The sequence below is a fragment of the Moschus berezovskii genome, chromosome 19 (genome assembly GCF_049115385.1).
Source record: "Moschus berezovskii isolate FMDL1 chromosome 19, NW_MosBer_1.0, whole genome shotgun sequence".
Classification (NCBI taxonomy): domain Eukaryota; kingdom Metazoa; phylum Chordata; class Mammalia; order Artiodactyla; family Moschidae; genus Moschus; species Moschus berezovskii.
In genome coordinates this window covers 75,344,814-75,360,074 of record NC_142478.1, presented here as the reverse complement: position 1 = coordinate 75,360,074, position 15,261 = coordinate 75,344,814, and the positions used below count along the sequence as shown (strand labels likewise).

At 66.8% G+C, this 15,261-nt stretch overlaps 3 protein-coding genes across 3 annotated transcripts; 1 reads left to right on the top strand and 2 right to left on the bottom strand.

The window, feature by feature from the left end:
- ESS2 (ess-2 spliceosome associated protein) lies at positions 1–7,597 on the top strand. The gene is made up of 10 exons (XM_055405353.2): positions 1–164; positions 1,070–1,238; positions 1,323–1,424; positions 1,758–1,927; positions 2,019–2,136; positions 2,378–2,511; positions 3,070–3,172; positions 4,049–4,158; positions 5,738–5,853; positions 6,108–7,597. Exons 1-10 carry the CDS (start codon positions 30–32, stop codon positions 6,385–6,387), a joined length of 1,437 nt encoding a protein of 478 aa, XP_055261328.1. The 5' UTR covers positions 1–29; the 3' UTR covers positions 6,388–7,597.
- A 79-nt stretch (positions 7,598–7,676) lies between these two features.
- On the bottom strand, positions 7,677–8,741 carry TSSK2 (testis specific serine kinase 2). The gene has a single exon (XM_055405354.2). The coding sequence runs from the start codon at positions 8,739–8,741 to the stop codon at positions 7,677–7,679; it is 1,065 nt and encodes a 354-aa protein (XP_055261329.2).
- A 3,315-nt stretch (positions 8,742–12,056) lies between these two features.
- TSSK1B (testis specific serine kinase 1B) lies at positions 12,057–15,236 on the bottom strand. Its single transcript, XM_055404692.2, has one exon. It carries the CDS (start codon positions 13,375–13,377, stop codon positions 12,274–12,276), a length of 1,104 nt encoding a protein of 367 aa, XP_055260667.2. The 5' UTR covers positions 13,378–15,236; the 3' UTR covers positions 12,057–12,273.
- Positions 15,237–15,261: the final 25 nt, after the last annotated feature.

The window sequence follows — 15,261 nt, the reverse complement described above, 5'->3', positions numbered from 1 at the left end:
TGCGCCGCCCGGGCGCTGCTGGGATAGCGATGGCGTCGCCGGGCGCGACGGCCCGCGCCCAGCTGGTTCCCGCGGCGTCCGGGCCCCGGAGGAAGCGCGCAGCCGGCGAGGCTGGGGCTGCGACGGGCCGGCAGCGGGTCCTGGACGAAGAGGAATACATTGAGGTAGCGTTCGGCGCGGACGCCCGCGACTTCCGGGCCCCACGGTCCCCGCCGGGTCCCGGCGCTCCGCGCTCCCCCGCGAGGCGGCGGGGCGGCCTGAGTCTTCGCCCCCGGCGTGTGGACAGGCGGGGGCCGAGCCGGCGGAGTGCGGGGCGAGCTGTCCGCGCTGTCGGGGACCGCAGGGGTGCGTGTGTGCACGCGGTGAGGAGCCGGACAGACAGGCCTCTGTCCGGAGGTCAGCAGGGGTCTGGACAGCGGCGGAGAGGCCTTCTTGGGCAGCATTGGTGGTGGGAGCTAGGGCCGGGGGCCCCGCAAGCCGGCTGCCACGGTGGCAGCATCGATGAGCGGGTGCGCCTCCAGCCACCGCCTCGCCGCAGCCACGCAGGAGGTGCGAGGAGGTCACTCAGGTTTGGGAGGCCAGCGGGGTGGTCAGGCAGGTGGTTTTAGCGGACAGCTGGGCGCGCAGCCGCGCAGCTCAGGGTCGAGTCCGGCTGGAGGTCTGAAGCTGGGAATCTCCAGCCTCGCTGGTGGTGGGGTGAAAGGCTCAGATTGGAAATAGGAGGCCGTGGGCAGGGTGAAGGTGGCAACAGCCAGGTTGGTTCAGCTGATGTGGAGGTGAAGGCAACGAAGGAGGATGAAACTGAGAGAAAAAGAAGGCTTAGAAAGTGCGCGTGGTCAGGCCTCCATGGTCGCACTGCCGCAGATCCGGGTTCAATCCCTGATCGGGAATTAAGATCCCATATCGCACAAGCGCTCAGTGTGGCCAAGAGGAAAAAAAAAGGAAGTGTTCCCAAGCTCTGGGGATCTTTGGGCTGGATGGAGGTTGGGGTCTCCGCACGCACTCCGTGGGGTAAGCGGCCGGGGGAGGCAGACGGAGGCTCTGACTTGTGTTCTGATGTGTCTTTCAGGGCCTCCAGACGGTCATCCAGAGGGACTTCTTTCCCGACGTGGAGAAGCTGCAGGCACAGAAGGAGTACCTGGAGGCCGAGGAGAATGGAGATCTGGAGCGCATGCGCCAGATCGCCATCAAGTTCGGCTCCGCCCTGGGCAAGCTGCCCCGAGAGCCCCCGCCACCCTGTGAGAGGAGCCCCGCGGGGCCGGGTGCGGCTGCCCGCCCAACCCATGCTTCGGGCCCCTGACCCCACCCCCTCTGTCCCCCAGATGTCACGCCGGCCACGTTTGAAACCCCTGAGCTGCACACGGGCCCCAGTGTGGTGGGCGGCAAGGCCAGGGCCCGGGGCCGAGGCCTGGAGGACGGCGACGGTGAGTGAGCGGCAGTCGGGCTTGCCTGGAGTGTTCCGGTCGCCTGTGCCCTGGGAATCTTGCGCCCTGTCTCCCGGCCACTCACTGTGCCGCAGGGGACCCACTGTCATCTTGTGACTCTTAAACGCCCAACACCTCATCCTGGCCCGAATCAGAGCAAACACTTCACCGGAGTCCAGTGGATGGGGAGGTGGGCGGTTTGGGGGTGTTGATTTCACCCCAGGGGGCGTTGTCTGGCGGTGTGGGGTCTCACGGACAGACCCACGGCCAGGCAGAGGGTGCCCCAAACTGAGCGGACACACAGTGACGTTCACGCCGTGGCACCCTGGACAGGAGAAGCTGCGGAGGAGGAGGAGGCGGAGCCCCTGCCCAGCCTGGATGTCTTCCTGAGCCGGTACACCAGCGAGGACAACGCCTCCTTCCGGGAGATCATGGAGGTGGCCAAGGAGAGGGGCCGGGCGCGCCATGCGTGGCTCTACCAGGCCGAGGAGGAGTTTGAGAAGGTTCCTGGGGTGGGGCGGCAGTGCCCTCTCAGAACGGACTTCCTCGGCCGGGGCTCAGGGCCTCCCTGACTCTCGCTCACCTGTGACGCAGAGGCAGAAGGACAGTCTCGCGCTCCCGTCGGCCGAGCACCAGGCGGTCGAGAGCGGCCAGGCCGGAGTGGAGACTTGGAAGTATAAGGCCAAGAACTCCCTCATGTACTACCCAGAGGGTGAGCGTGGGACAGGGCGTCCGGGGTGGACCGGCCTCCAGGGTGTGTGTCTCTGCTCCCTACTCTCTGGGCCTTCAAGGGTCCCGATTCTCAGGGCGGGGGTTTTGGGGGAGTGTCCATGGGCGGAGTCAGCACGGGTGTGCACCCCACCCCGGCCGTGCCCAGGCTGTGGTCCGTGGGGACCAGTTCGTTTCCCCTGGGTCTGCCCTCCTGACGCCAAAGGCTCTGCTCTCTCTGCCAGGCGTCCCTGATGAAGAGCAGCTGTTCAAGAAGCCGCGGCAGGTGGTGCATAAGAACACCCGCTTCCTCAGGGACCCTTTCAGCCAGGCCCTCAGCAGGTCACAGCTGCAGCAGGCGGCCGCCCTCAATGCGCAGGTGAGGGCCGGGCCAGCACCTTTCTGCTCAGGTGTCCTTGGGCTCGGCAGGGCTCGGCAGCGTGGGCGAGGCTGGGTCTGTTCTCCGTCGGGGGGTTTGAAGTCAGGTCCTGTATTGGTCAGACAGGTGGGTCAGGTGTGTGCCAGCCTGTGGGGCAGGGGTATGAGAAAAGGGAGGCAGCGTGGAGCCAGACTCACGGGCTGGGCCGGGCTTGGGGTGGCAGACCGCAGAGCTTCTGACCCTGAGAGTCGTGCAAGGCAGTGACTCCAGTGATCGGGGGGTTGAAGGGGAGACCGGAGCAGGAGGCACTGTTTGGGAGGTCTTCACAGGTGCCTTACCCCACCCCTCACCCCGGGCCTGAAGTCGCGGGCCCCGAAGGTGGCACGCGTCGGGGTGGCCCTCATGCAGGGCTGGGGCACGTCCCTTGGCCGCTGCTCCGACAGCTCCTCAGGCCTTGGCAGCTCTGGGGCCCTCCTCACTTGCCCTGGGCTTGAGCAGTGTCAGCACCTCAGTCCACAGTGCGGCCTGGCCCTGACCCTGCCTGTCCTGTGGCTCCAGCACAAACAGGGCAAGGTGGGCCCGGACGGCAAAGAGCTCATCCCCCACGAGTCCCCCCGAGTGGGCGGCTTTGGATTCGTCGCCACGCCTTCTCCTGCCCCTGGTGAGAGACACGCCCTCTGTGGGACTGCAGGGGTGGGGGCTGCCTGGCTGGCCGCGACCTCTCCTGGGCCTGCCCACACCCCGTGGCCCAGGGTCCCATCCGTGCAGCGCTGGGACTGAGCAGGACTGTGGGCCCTGGGCTCTCCGACGCCTGGGCCGGCTGATTTGCGGGGCATCCCTGTGCCTCGTCTGAGCTCAAAGGACAGCCCGGCTTGGTGAGGGAAGGCCCGGCCAGGCCCAGTGAGCAGTGATGCTGGGGGCGTTGGGCGGGCACTGTCCTGTGTGGAAGTATGTGCGGAAGCTAGGCTCAGTCTGCAGGAAGCTGTGTAAGGCCCCTGCAGGTGGGCAGGACGGGCCTGATGGATCCTGGGGCGTGTACGCCTCTTAGGCTGCCCACTTGTGCTCCTGCTTGGTGTCGGCTGGGGGGGTCCCTTGTCAATCCTGGGGTGACGTTCCCCAGTCGTGGGTCTCATGCCACCGGGTGTGCGGTGCTGACGTACCCAAGTGAGGTCATGAGGTTCGGGGCTGTCTCCTAGGCATGTGCTGGCTTCCGGGCCTGGAAAGGCACCACGGTTTGGCCAGTCTCAGGGTGGGGGGCTTCACCTATAAGACTCCGGATCTCCTCCCTAGGGGCAGGGTCCCGTGGGTGTCCCCCGGGGCTCCCCGGCCCTGTGCTAGCCTGAGGGTCCAGCCGCCTAGCCCGGCTTCTCTGGAGGCCCCTTCCCTCAGGCTCAGCCCAGCGGAGCAGGCCCCGGGCCGGCCACAGGGACCCTCTCACAGGCAGACGCATCTGGGGCACCGCCCCGGGAAGGAGAGGGGCCAGCGGCTTGCCTTGGTGGCCCCTGGCCTGAGGCGGCTGTGGGCGCTCCACGTGCAGGTGTGAACGAGTCTCCGCTGATGACCTGGGGGGAAGTCGAGAACACGCCCTTGAGAGTGGAAGGGTCAGACACGCCCTATGTGGACAGGACGCCGGGGCCAGCCTTCAAGGTGGGTCGGCAAGTGGGGGCCGCACGGGTGGATGCGGGGTCTGCTGCGCTCCTGTGGCTGTGCATGGCAAACGTGGCTTACACCGGGGCAGGCGCCGTGGTTCCTTGTGGGATCTGGGCCTCCACTGAGGACCACCGTGGGTGGGGCTTGGGTCGGGTGGGGAGACGGGGGTGGGGAGCCGCTGTGGCCCCTGTGAGCCTGCATGCCCAGAGGACGGGGCTGTTCAGAGACGGGCGTCTTGGGCCAGGAGCTTCCCTGTGTGCTGCAGCCTGCGGCTGGGGAGGAGCCCCGAAACCCCAGCGTCCACGGGAGGGGACCCAGCTGAGTACTTTGAGAGGGAGGCCTCTGGTCACGGGGGGTCCAGACCAGGCTCCCGCCAGGGTCCCAGGGGCAGTCAGAGTGGGGGTTCCCGAGGCTGGGCACTTACAAGGGAGGCCCTTTGTGGGCCAGGTGGGCAGGGGAGCAGGGTGGCGGGTGGTTTGTGGGGACGGGGAGGCCCAAGAAGTTGCCAGCAAGTGGCTGGTAGGGCCCGAGTGGCTATGGGAAGGCAGGTCCCTGATCTTGCACGGTTTGTGGGGAAACCCAGCACTGGGCATGGCTTGTGGGGGAGGCTGCCAGAGTCTTGGGGGCACTGTCGGGTGTGGGTGGGGGGGTGTCCCAAGACCGAAGGGTGCAGGGTCACTTCACCTGCTTTGAGATCCTAAAGAATCGGCACAAGGTCTGGAGTTCACGTTTGTCTGTGGAGCAGGGCATGGTCCCCGCAGGGGCCAGCAGCGCCCAGTGAGGTGCGGAGACACAGCCTCAGTCATCCTGGCGACCGCCATCACAGCAGCAGCTCTGGGAGCAGGGAGCTGTGGGCCAGGGGCCAGGGGGGCGGGCGCTCCCCCTACAGTGGTGATCCGTGCGGATCCCGGATCGCCCACGGGGTCCTCAGCCTGGGACGCAGCAACAGCTGAGCAAAGCCTGTGGCACTGCTGTATGCCCCAAGACGTTAAGCTTGCCCCTGCGGCCGGCGGGTCAGGACCAAGCCCAACGCCAGATCCCAGGCAGGTTTGGGGCCGGGGGGCGACGGAGCCCTCTCCTCGCAGGCATGTGGAGACAGGAACAGCTGGGTCCTCGGTGCACGGCAGAACGGGTTCAAGGGAGACGGGAATGCCCAGCGTTAAGACAGTGAGTGTCAGCCTCGGGCCCACACGCCAGGGAGGCAGGAAAGGGGTGTCCACATGTCAGCAGAGGGGGTGGGTGCTGGGCCCTTGGCGCCTCTCAGCACAGCGGGAGCCCTCCAGGTCCGGGGGGGTGTGCAATGCGCTCTAACACAGCCGGCACGCTGCGCCAGCGAGAGAGGAGCACGAGGCCGGTGGGGAGACGGGCCAGGACGTGCACCTTGAAGTTCTTTAAGGAAACGCAGACGCCATTGCACCTCGTGGCCAGCGGGAAGCAGGCTGAACAGGCCCTCTCCCGAATGGTGGTCCCAATGCCTGGCCGGGTAGTGCCGGCTTCACGAGAACCTGGCCGGGGGAGGGGGGGCCTCTCAGGGGGGGCTGCCGCCCCATGACGAGTCCCGCCTGCTGTTCTCCAGATCCTGGAGCCGGGCCGCAGGGAGCGGCTGGGCCTGAAGATGGCCAATGAGGCTGCCGCCAGGAACCGGGCGCAGAAGCAGGAGGCCCTGCGGCGGGTGGCGGAGAACCTGGCCAGGTGACCCCTTCTCGCGCGTTTCTCGGGGGCGCCTTAAGGACTTGTCTCCCATAAGCTCCCATCCGCCCGTGGAGTCAGGGTCATCGCTCCCCTTGGAGAAGGTCAGGGTCCCCTGCAGCCCCACGGCCCAGGTCGCGGCCATTCAGGATCCCAGCCCAGAACTAGCATGTGTCCCCCAGGCATCTTCCCAGGGACTGAGGGACCTGCTGCCAAGCAGGCCTGACCCTGCCTCTCGCCACGCCTTCCCTCTGCAGCCTCACCCCGAAGGGCCTGAGCCCCGCCATGTCCCCGGCCCTGCAGCGGCTGGTGAGCAGGACGGCCAGCAAGTACACGGATCGGGCACTGCGGGCCAGCTACACCCCGTCACCTGCCCGTGCCAGCCACCTCAAGACCCCAGCCAGCGGGTCCCAGACCCCAACAAGCACACCGGCCCCCGGCTCGGCGACACGCACTCCGCTCAGCCAGGACCCAGCCTGCATCACGGACAACTTGCTGCAGCTCCCCGGCCGGCGCAAGGCCTCAGACTTCTTCTAGGGTCGGGCCTGGAGCTCCACGGAGCCTGCAGGGCAGCTCTCTGCCCAGCATGGGACTCCGGCTTTCTGGGGCTCGCCCAGCCGATATCCTGTTCTGTAGAACCCAGCCTGTTTTATTTACCTCTGACTAAAAAGAGCCTCTGCCCTGACGGGGCTGTCTCTCCACCCCAAGGCCATCCTTGTGCCTGCACTGCCTGCTCAGGGCCGCTGGGCAGTGACCTCGGGGGCCGGGGTGTCCAGGCTTCCTGCGTGGCATCCAGTGGCACCGGAGACGGGGGGCCTGCCTTCTGCGCTGAGTCAGCCCCTCGTTCCCCCGTGCCCCCAACTTCCATTCCTCTCGGGGGCCAGAGCCCTCAGCCATCATACCCGCAGGTCCACAGGCTCCCTGGCCAGGCCAGACCTGCTGAGGGTGCAGCTGCTCCCTGCAGGAGGCCCTTCCCAGTGGCCTCAGCTGTCACCTCCTGAGCGCCTGACTTCCAGCCGGGGCAGGTTTGACCCTTCCCCCTCGCTCCTCTGCTTGGGGCCAGCTCCCCAGGGAGGTGGGCTGGGTCCCGGTGGGCTCTTTAAGCCTCAGGTGGGGTCAGGTCGTGCTCAGAGAGGCAGCATGGAGGCCACTTAGATTGGAGTCCCTCGTGCTCGGAGCAGGCATGCCCCAGCAGGCTGCCCTCCGGCTCCGTGGAGGCTGCCTGGGGTCCGGCTGGTCTGAGCTCCTCCACATGGAGCTCCTGCAAGTTCCTAGGCGGAGCCCTAGCTGGGCACCAAGGGGGCGGGGCTGGGGCCATAGGGTCAGGAAAGGGCCGCTTTTGATGCTTCGTCCCGGTAGGGAAGCGTGGGTGTGGGCCTGAGGGAGTCCCAGGAAGTGGGGTTGGAGGTCTGGGGGCCCCGAGTGAGGTGCAGAGGGTGCCCTCCAGGCAGGGCCGTGCCTGTGGGGGTGGGGCCGCCAGAGGCTCTCAAGGGCCAAAGGGCGGGCGGGTGTTGAGGACTGGCTGCCGGAGGGGCGCAGGCGGGGGCCTGGTGGGAGGCCGTGGACTCTGCCCACAAGGCCGGCTCCCCAGAGCCCCCGGGCCGCAGGGAGTGGGTGCTGAGTCCCAGAGAAAAAGACTCTGCGTACCTCTCTGGTGTACACTGTGGTTTATTTGGTGGTCAGGGTTTAAGGTCTCTGCTACTAAGTGGAAAAAAGCTAATAGAACGTAATCAAAATAGCGGTTTAATTGACGGACTTTACTTGTTCTTGCACCTGTGGCTTCTTCGGCTCCTACCACCTACTTAGCCCCCGGGCCCTCCACACCGCTAGGTGCTTGCCTTCCCCACCTCAGCTCCGGAGACGTGTGGGTCCTTGGCCCTGGAGGCTTCGGCCAGCCGCTCCTCCGCCTGGTCCTCGGTCTCGGGTGCCATGAGCAGCCGGTGCTGGGTCTTGGCCCCCAGCTTGTGGTCGGGCCGTGAGCCGGGCCGCGGGTCCAACTTGCATTCAGCCCGGTACTTGCCCTCGCCCTCCCGCTTGAAGGAGGCGGAGGGCATGGCCTTGGGCTTGGGGGGCTGCAGCCACGCGTGGCTGAGGATCTCGTCGATGTGCAGGCGCCGGGTGACGTCCGGCTGCAGCATCCGGTAGATGAGGTCCTTGCACTCGCCCGTCAGGTGCTTGGAGCGCGGGAAGTCCACGCGGTGCTCCTTCTGGATGCGCAGCATCTTCTTGATGTCGGAGTCATCATACGGCATGGAGCCGCAGACCATGATGTAGAGGATGACGCCCAGGCTCCAGATGTCGTACACCTTGGGCTGGTAGGGGATGCCCTGCAGCACCTCGGGGGCCGCGTATGCCGCCGACCCGCAGAAGGTCTTGCTCAGCGCCAGCCGGCCGCTGCCGTCCCGCAGGCAGCGCTTGGAGAAGCCAAAGTCGGACAGCTTGATGTTGAAGTCCTTGTCGAGGAGAAGGTTCTCGCACTTGAGGTCTCGGTGGACGACGTCCAGGTCGTGGCAGTACTTGACGGCCGAGGACAGCTGCCGGAACATCTTTCGCGCCACGTCCTCGTGCAGGGCCCCCCGGCACTTGATGAACTCGAGGAGGTCGCCCTGGACCCCGAGCTCCATGACGATGTAGATCCGGCCATCGGACGTCTCGAAGATCTCGTAGGTCTTGATGATGGAGCGGTGGTTGACGGTCGCCAGGATGTCCATCTCCCGGGGCAGGAATCTCTCCACGAAGTCGGTGGGCGTCTTCTTGCGGTCAATGATCTTGACCGCTACGTTGAACTTGAGGCGCTCAGAGTAGGCGGACTTGACTTTGGCGTAGGAGCCCTTGCCCAGGTTGATGCCCACGATGTAACCCTTCTTCCTTAGGACCGCGGCATCATCCATGGTGCCCGGAGCGGCCTGCGCCGCTGCCCTCTACATCCCCTCCCCACGCAGACCAGTGGGCATTGTCCTCGTTTGCACTGCAGGGAGCCGTCTGGCCAGGCTGGGCCTGCACTTGGAGGTGTGGAACGCCCAGCATTGTCCCCGCGTGACTTCAGCCTGTGAAGTCATAAAGCCAGGCTGCCCGGAGTGGGAACTGGGAGGGGGGACGGGCCCTGGAGCCCTGGAAGGCTGACTGGGCTGGCAGAGCCCCACGGCCCGCTGGAAGGGAGGAAGCCGGTGCCCAGGACCGCGGCGAGCTCACCGTGCTGCCCTGTGCCAAGTCAGGCCAGGGCCGCCCAGGTCCAGCCAGCACGCCGGGCCCCCGCCGCTTCCCTCTCCTAGGCGTGGGGCTGACCCCGCAGCAGTTCCTATCCCTGGAGGGAGGACTGCCTTCCTGCCACTGCCTTGAGGTGGGACAAGCCCGCCATCTGGGGCTGGGCCTGGGAGGGGCCTCCCCGATCCTGGGGAGGCGGGGTTGAGGGTGGCTGTCCAGGGTGGAGGGCAGCTTGGACTCTGAGTGCCCAGCCCAGTGGCCTGGAGCCCTGGTGGGCTGGTGTTCCGAGGGCAGGAGGAGGTGAGGTCCAGGCAGGGAAGGACCTGGGGGAGGTGGACGTTGTGAGAACGGGTGGGTCCTGGCGTCAGGCAGGGCGGACGTGGAGGTGAGGGTCAAGGGGTGGGGTCTGCAGGAGCCGCCGGGATCCAAGCCCCACTTTAAGACAGGTTCTGCGAGAGCACGTAGTGAAGGGCGGCCCGAGTCTAACCAGGCAAGGGGCCGGCCGGTGGGGAGGGCACACAGCCAGTGGGGCCCGGGGCGGGAGCTGGGGGCTGGGGAGAACATCCTGAACTACGTCACTTGGGCCTTGTGAGCGCTGGGAGCTGGGCAGGCAACAGTCTCTGCATCTGGAATCAGCGTCGGCCTGCTTTGTTCTTGCCCTGGGAACCACAGCCCCCGTAGACTCAGGTCCTTTGCCAGCCCGGCGTCCACTTTCCTCGCGGCCCATTGCCAGGACAGGTGCCGGGGGAGGGGGTGTCCTGTGTCTGGATGGGTGGGAGTGACCCAGAAGCCCCGTGCTGGGGTTCAGCGGGGCTCGCCAGCTGCTGGGAGAGGAGCATGCGCACACCTGGGCCGCACAGATCCCCCGGCAGGAGGTCCACGTAGAAGGCCCCCAGACAGGGCAGTCAGGCCCAGAAGCCAGCAGCAGGGACCTCCCCAACGCCTGCAGTCTCCTGGGGGCTTCGGTAGGAACCAGTGGAACTTCAGAGGGGCCGGCCATGAGGCCCCCAGGCCAGGCGCCCTCCCCAGGACTGTCGGGGTTGCCTTTTGCTGTGGTCGCTGCTCCCCATGCCCGCCCTCGCCCAGGACACCGTGGCCTCTGGTTCTCCGGGGACGTCAGGCCTGCAGACTCGGGCAAGCCGCAGGGGCCCTGCCCAGAACGTGCGTGCCGGACTGCCGGGGCCCCTCGGGGCGGGGTCAGACTGGATGGGTTTCAGGGTGCTCCTGGCTGCAGGCCTGTGAGTGCCAGGCTGCAGGTCCTGGGACGCTGCTCTCGGAGCTTTGAGGGTGGGCCTCAGGCCCCAGGTGACGGGAGCAGGTCCTGCCTTCCCGGGGCCCAAGGTGGCTCAGTGTCACCCAGGGTGTGAGTGTCCTGCGGCTGGGCCGTGACGGGCACGCGCAGCTGTGGACTCGGAGAGGCTGAGGTCAGGCCCCGTGGAGGACGGGCACAGAGGCGCTGCTGAGGGTCTGAACGGCCCGGTGCTGAGAGAAAGCCGGGCGGGAGCTGCACGGCTGGCCCAGAGGCTCCACTGAGGGTCCCGGGGGTCACTGGGGGTACTGAGCCCGGCTGGGGCAGTGGGGCGGCTAGAGGGAGCGGCTGGCACCTCAGGCCACCTCAGGAGGGCCTCACAGCGGGGCCTTCTCTGCGCTGGGTGGGTTCAGGCGGCCGCCCGCCCTCTCTGAGCGGTGCCCCCGCCTGGGAAGCGCACAGCTGGTGCTCCTTCCCAAGGCCCCTCCCCGCAGCCTCGCCCCCAGGCCCCAATCATCACTGCTGACCCGGGGAAGTGTTCACAAGCCTCCAAGGGGCGTCCACACCCCTGCTGACCCCACGCACCCTGGAATCCCACTCCACCACTGGGCAGGCGTGTGACTCCACCACCAGGACTTCTCCGCCTGGGGCCCTCACCTGCCTGCCCAGGCAGTGGCCCCCAGAGGCTTCGTGTGTGGAGGCTGCGGCCCCTCGGCGGAGCCTGGAGAGGTGGGCAGGGGCTCAGGGACTGGTCCGCCATGGTGAGTGGCCGAGCGGCCAGGAGGAGGCCAGACCTGGGAGGACCTCAGGGGCCAGGCATGGAGATCCTTCCTGCAGGCAGGGGAGCTGGACTGGGTGCAGGAGGGGGGCCTCGGCTACCGCGGGAGGTGACAGGGAGATGGGGATGGGGCCCGGGCAGCGGCCATGCTGTGATGCCCAGGGGTGCGTGGCTGTGCCGTGAAGGGGCTGGGTGTGGGCGGGGCCCTTGCTGGACGCTGGCAGGGGCGGGAGGAGGGGCCGTCTGAAGGCCCGTACCCTTGGTGTGTCAGACCCGCAGGCGCACTCGTGGCCAGAGCACAGGCAGATCGGAAGCGGAAGTGGCAGCCACGCGCAGCCAGGTGAGGGCTGCACGGTGAGTGGGCCCCCCATGGCCGGCAGTGCCCCCGCAGGTCTGTTCCCCCGTGGACACTGCGGCCATGCGTGAGAGGAGACCTGTTCCCCCTGCTCACCAGTGTCCGCTTACCCGCGCTGGTGGGAGTGTCACCCCTGGGACACCTAGCTGGGACCATAGAGGAGCAAGAGGGTCAGAGCACAGTGATCCAGGGACACGCAGGCCCGGGGGTGGGCCAGGCAGGAATACTCCAGGCATTGCGGAGCACGGGGTGCTGTGCTGGCTGGGTGTGGGGCAGACCCTGGAGCCAGAGCAGGAGAAGGAGAGGGCCCCCGAGGGAGGTTGGCAGGCCTCTGCAGGCCCCCACAGGCAGGCAGCCTCGGGGGCGGTTGAGGGCCCAGAACGCCCGCCCCGGCCTCCTGGCCTGCAGCCCCCACGCCGCCTCCCCACCCAGCTCGGCGCCTGTGGGCCTCGAACTTGAAGCAGCGTCTTCTTGCTCGGCTCCCCCTGGTCCAGGGCCCGAGGCCGTCGTCAGCGCTGGACATGCGGGGCTCTTTCCCCAGTGGGAGGTGAAGCACGGCGTGGCCCGCAGAGGGGGCCGGGGGATGCAGGGTCCTCTCCCTCACTGACCGAAGCCGGCAGGGCGCACACAGTGACCTCGGGGCTGCAGTAATATAGTGATTTATTGCTTCTTGACCACGTGTTACCAAGTTCAAAGGAAGGGGAGAAACTGACGAAAATATGGCGCATCTGGGACTGTCTTCCTCCTCGGCTGGTCCCGCGGCCTCTCTGGAGCTTGGGCTCAGGGCGCCAAGCTCGGCCTCATTCCCTGCCGGCCGCCTGGGCCGCGCGAGGCAGGCTAGGTGTGCGTCTCTGAAGGCTGCGGGGGCGCCCCCTCCTCGGTCTTGCTGGTCTGCTCGCTGGGCAGACCCACAGCCTCCGCCTGCCGGGACACCTGCACCGTTGCCGCCTCCTCCTCGGGGCTCGGCTCGGCCCGTGGCTCGGGCCGTGCCTCTTCCCGGGGCTCCAGTTTGGTGGCGGACTTCTTGTCGGAGCTGGGCTCAGGGATCCATGGGGGCTCAGCGGCCCGGGAACTCTCGCCCTCCTTGTTGATGGCTGCGGAGGACAGACCCCGGGCCTTGGGCTGCACCCAGCAGTGGCTGAGGATCTCGTCGATGTGCAGGCGCCGGGTGACGTCCGGCTGCAGCATCCGGTAGATGAGGTCCTTGCACTCGCCCGTCAGGTGCTTGGAGCGCGGGAAGTTGACGCGGTGCTCCTTCTGGATGCGCAGCATCTTCTTGATGTTGGAGTCATCATACGGCATGGAGCCGCAGACCATGATGTAGAGGATGACGCCCAGGCTCCAGATGTCGTACACCTTGGGCTGGTAGGGGATGCCCTGCAGCACCTCGGGGGCCGCGTATGCCGCCGACCCGCAGAAGGTCTTGCTCAGCGTCAGCCGGCCGCTGTCGTCCCGCAGGCAGCGCTTGGAGAAGCCAAAGTCGGACAGCTTGATGTTGAAGTCCTTGTCGAGGAGAAGGTTCTCGCACTTGAGGTCTCGGTGGACGACGTCCAGGTCGTGGCAGTACTTGATGGCCGAGGACAGCTGGTGGAACTTCTTGCGAGCGTCATCTTCCTGCAGGGCCCCCCGGGTCTTGATGAACTCGAGGAGGTCGCCCTGGACCCCGAGCTCCATGACGATGTAGACCTTGCCATCGGACGTCTCGAAGATCTCGTACGTCTTGATGATGGAGTGGTGGTTTAGCATGGCCAGAATTTCAATTTCCCGGGGAAGGAATTTCTCCAGGAAGTCCGTGGGGGCTTTCTTGCGGTCGATGATCTTGACCGCCACATTGAACTTGAGGCGCTCAGAGTAAGCGGATTTGACTTTGGCGTAGGAGCCCTCTCCCAAATTGATCCCCATGATGTAGCCTCGTCGCTTGAGGACGGCAGCGTCATCCATGGTGCCGGGAGCGCCCAGTGCCCCTGAGGCTGCCCTCTACATCCCTGCGGGACATGAGCCAGCACGTCCTCATCTACACTGTGGACAGAGTCCTCTGGGCTGCCCGGGCCTCCCGTTCCTGCCTCCTAGAGGCCAAGACTCTGAGGTGGAACGTTCGGCACTGTCTCCCGGGTGACTTCAGTGGGTGAAGTCATAAAAGAGGAGTGCCCTGCGGAATGGGTCTCTGGCCTGAGCCACTCGAACTCGGAACCCTGCAGCAGACGGAGGGCCAGTGGAGCATGGGGGTCGAGGTAGGAGAGGGCCACGGGGACTGCATCAGCTCGCCTAAGCCTCCACACCAGAGCCAGGACTGCTGGGGGCGGGGGGAGATGGGCTGATTTCCTGCACCCCAGGGCATCCCAGAAACCCAGGGCAACCATCCCAACCATCTAGGTCTCAGCCGCAAACAGGAGACGCTAAAGTGAGGGCTGCCTGCGAGAGTTTAGCCAGAGGATGATCTCCCCACATGGAGCCGTGTCGAGAACCCCGAGTGGGTGATGGGCCCTCAGAGGAAGGGACGGTCGTTTCTGGAACCTGGGGACAGTGGTGCCGGGAGGGCCGCCTTGACCAAGGCAGTGACCTAGGTGATCTCCCCCAAGGAAGGGGCTGGGGAAAACCTCCCTGACCTCTTCTTGCTCCCTGCACTCCTGGAAGTCCTCCACAATGTCCACACAGGCAGGTGGGCTGAGCAGAGTGGTGGGGTGGAAGGGTCCCCTCGGCCCTCTTGCTGGACTCTTCCCTGCCTTCTTGCTGGACTTTTCACTGGCTGGACTTTGCACTCCCCCGTGCTGCTCTCCTCATCTGAACCTTCTCTGGCCGGCTCTGCTGGGGACAACTGACCAGATCTCTGCCCTTGACTGTGAGCCCCCTCCCCGGGGCCTGCCCTGCCATAGCCCTGGCTGGGCTCCCAGGGCAGGTCTGGGGGTGGGGGAGAAGGTGGGCCTGGACTCCTCTGAGCGCAGCAGCTGCTCCCAGAAATGCCCCCTGAGGACAGGCAAACAGGGCGGTTTTGAATGGGAACCACCCTTCCTGCCAGCAGTGGGTCCTCTCTGCTCTGGGCCTTGCTGTAGGGAAGGGCGGGGTGGCCCGGCAGAGTCTTGGGGTCGGTTTTGGCTACATCCGTGCATCTGGAGCGAGTTCCTCTCTCAGAACCCTGAATGTCCCAGGCTGGGATCCTGGGGTGCTCAGGAGGATCGTTTCCGGAGGGGCTCGGGGTAACTACCCCTGAGGAGCGAGCTGCTGGTGGTGTGGATGCACCGCCCACCGACGCCTCTGCCTCTGCCCTCCCTATTTTCTCCGCTCCCATTTTCACCCGGTCCCCACCCTGACGCCCCAGGCCGGGCCTCCTGTGCGTGGCCGGTGGTCCGTCCTTCGGAGGGCTTGCTCCTCCCTCGCTGGTAGTCCCCGTCTTCTGGGCCCCCTCCCGCGGTGACAGGTGCGCGGCCACTGCTTTCCTCCGAGCGGAAGAGCGTCTCCCCCGGCCCCGCCGCGCCCCCACTGTGCAGGGGGCGCCCCTCTCCAGGGGATCGGGCGGCCCAACCGGCTGTCCGCGCGGGATCTTCCTTGAGCCGGCTTGCTCTTCCGTCTGCAGCACTCCGGTTGCTCGTGCCGGTACAGCCGCACCTGCGGAAGCGCCTCCCGGGACCTCCTCGAGGTTCTCCAGGCCTCCTCTCCCCGCTGCGCAGCGGTCCGGCCTTCAAAGCGCCACTCTGGGACGCAGTCTTCCAAGGGCCCTACTCAGGGATTCCCAACGCCGCCCGCGCCCCCGCGCCGCTGCGGCCTCTCAGCGCCCGAGCCCCGCCGCTCGGGCCCCGCCCGGCCCTCCGGAGGCCCCGCCACTCAGGC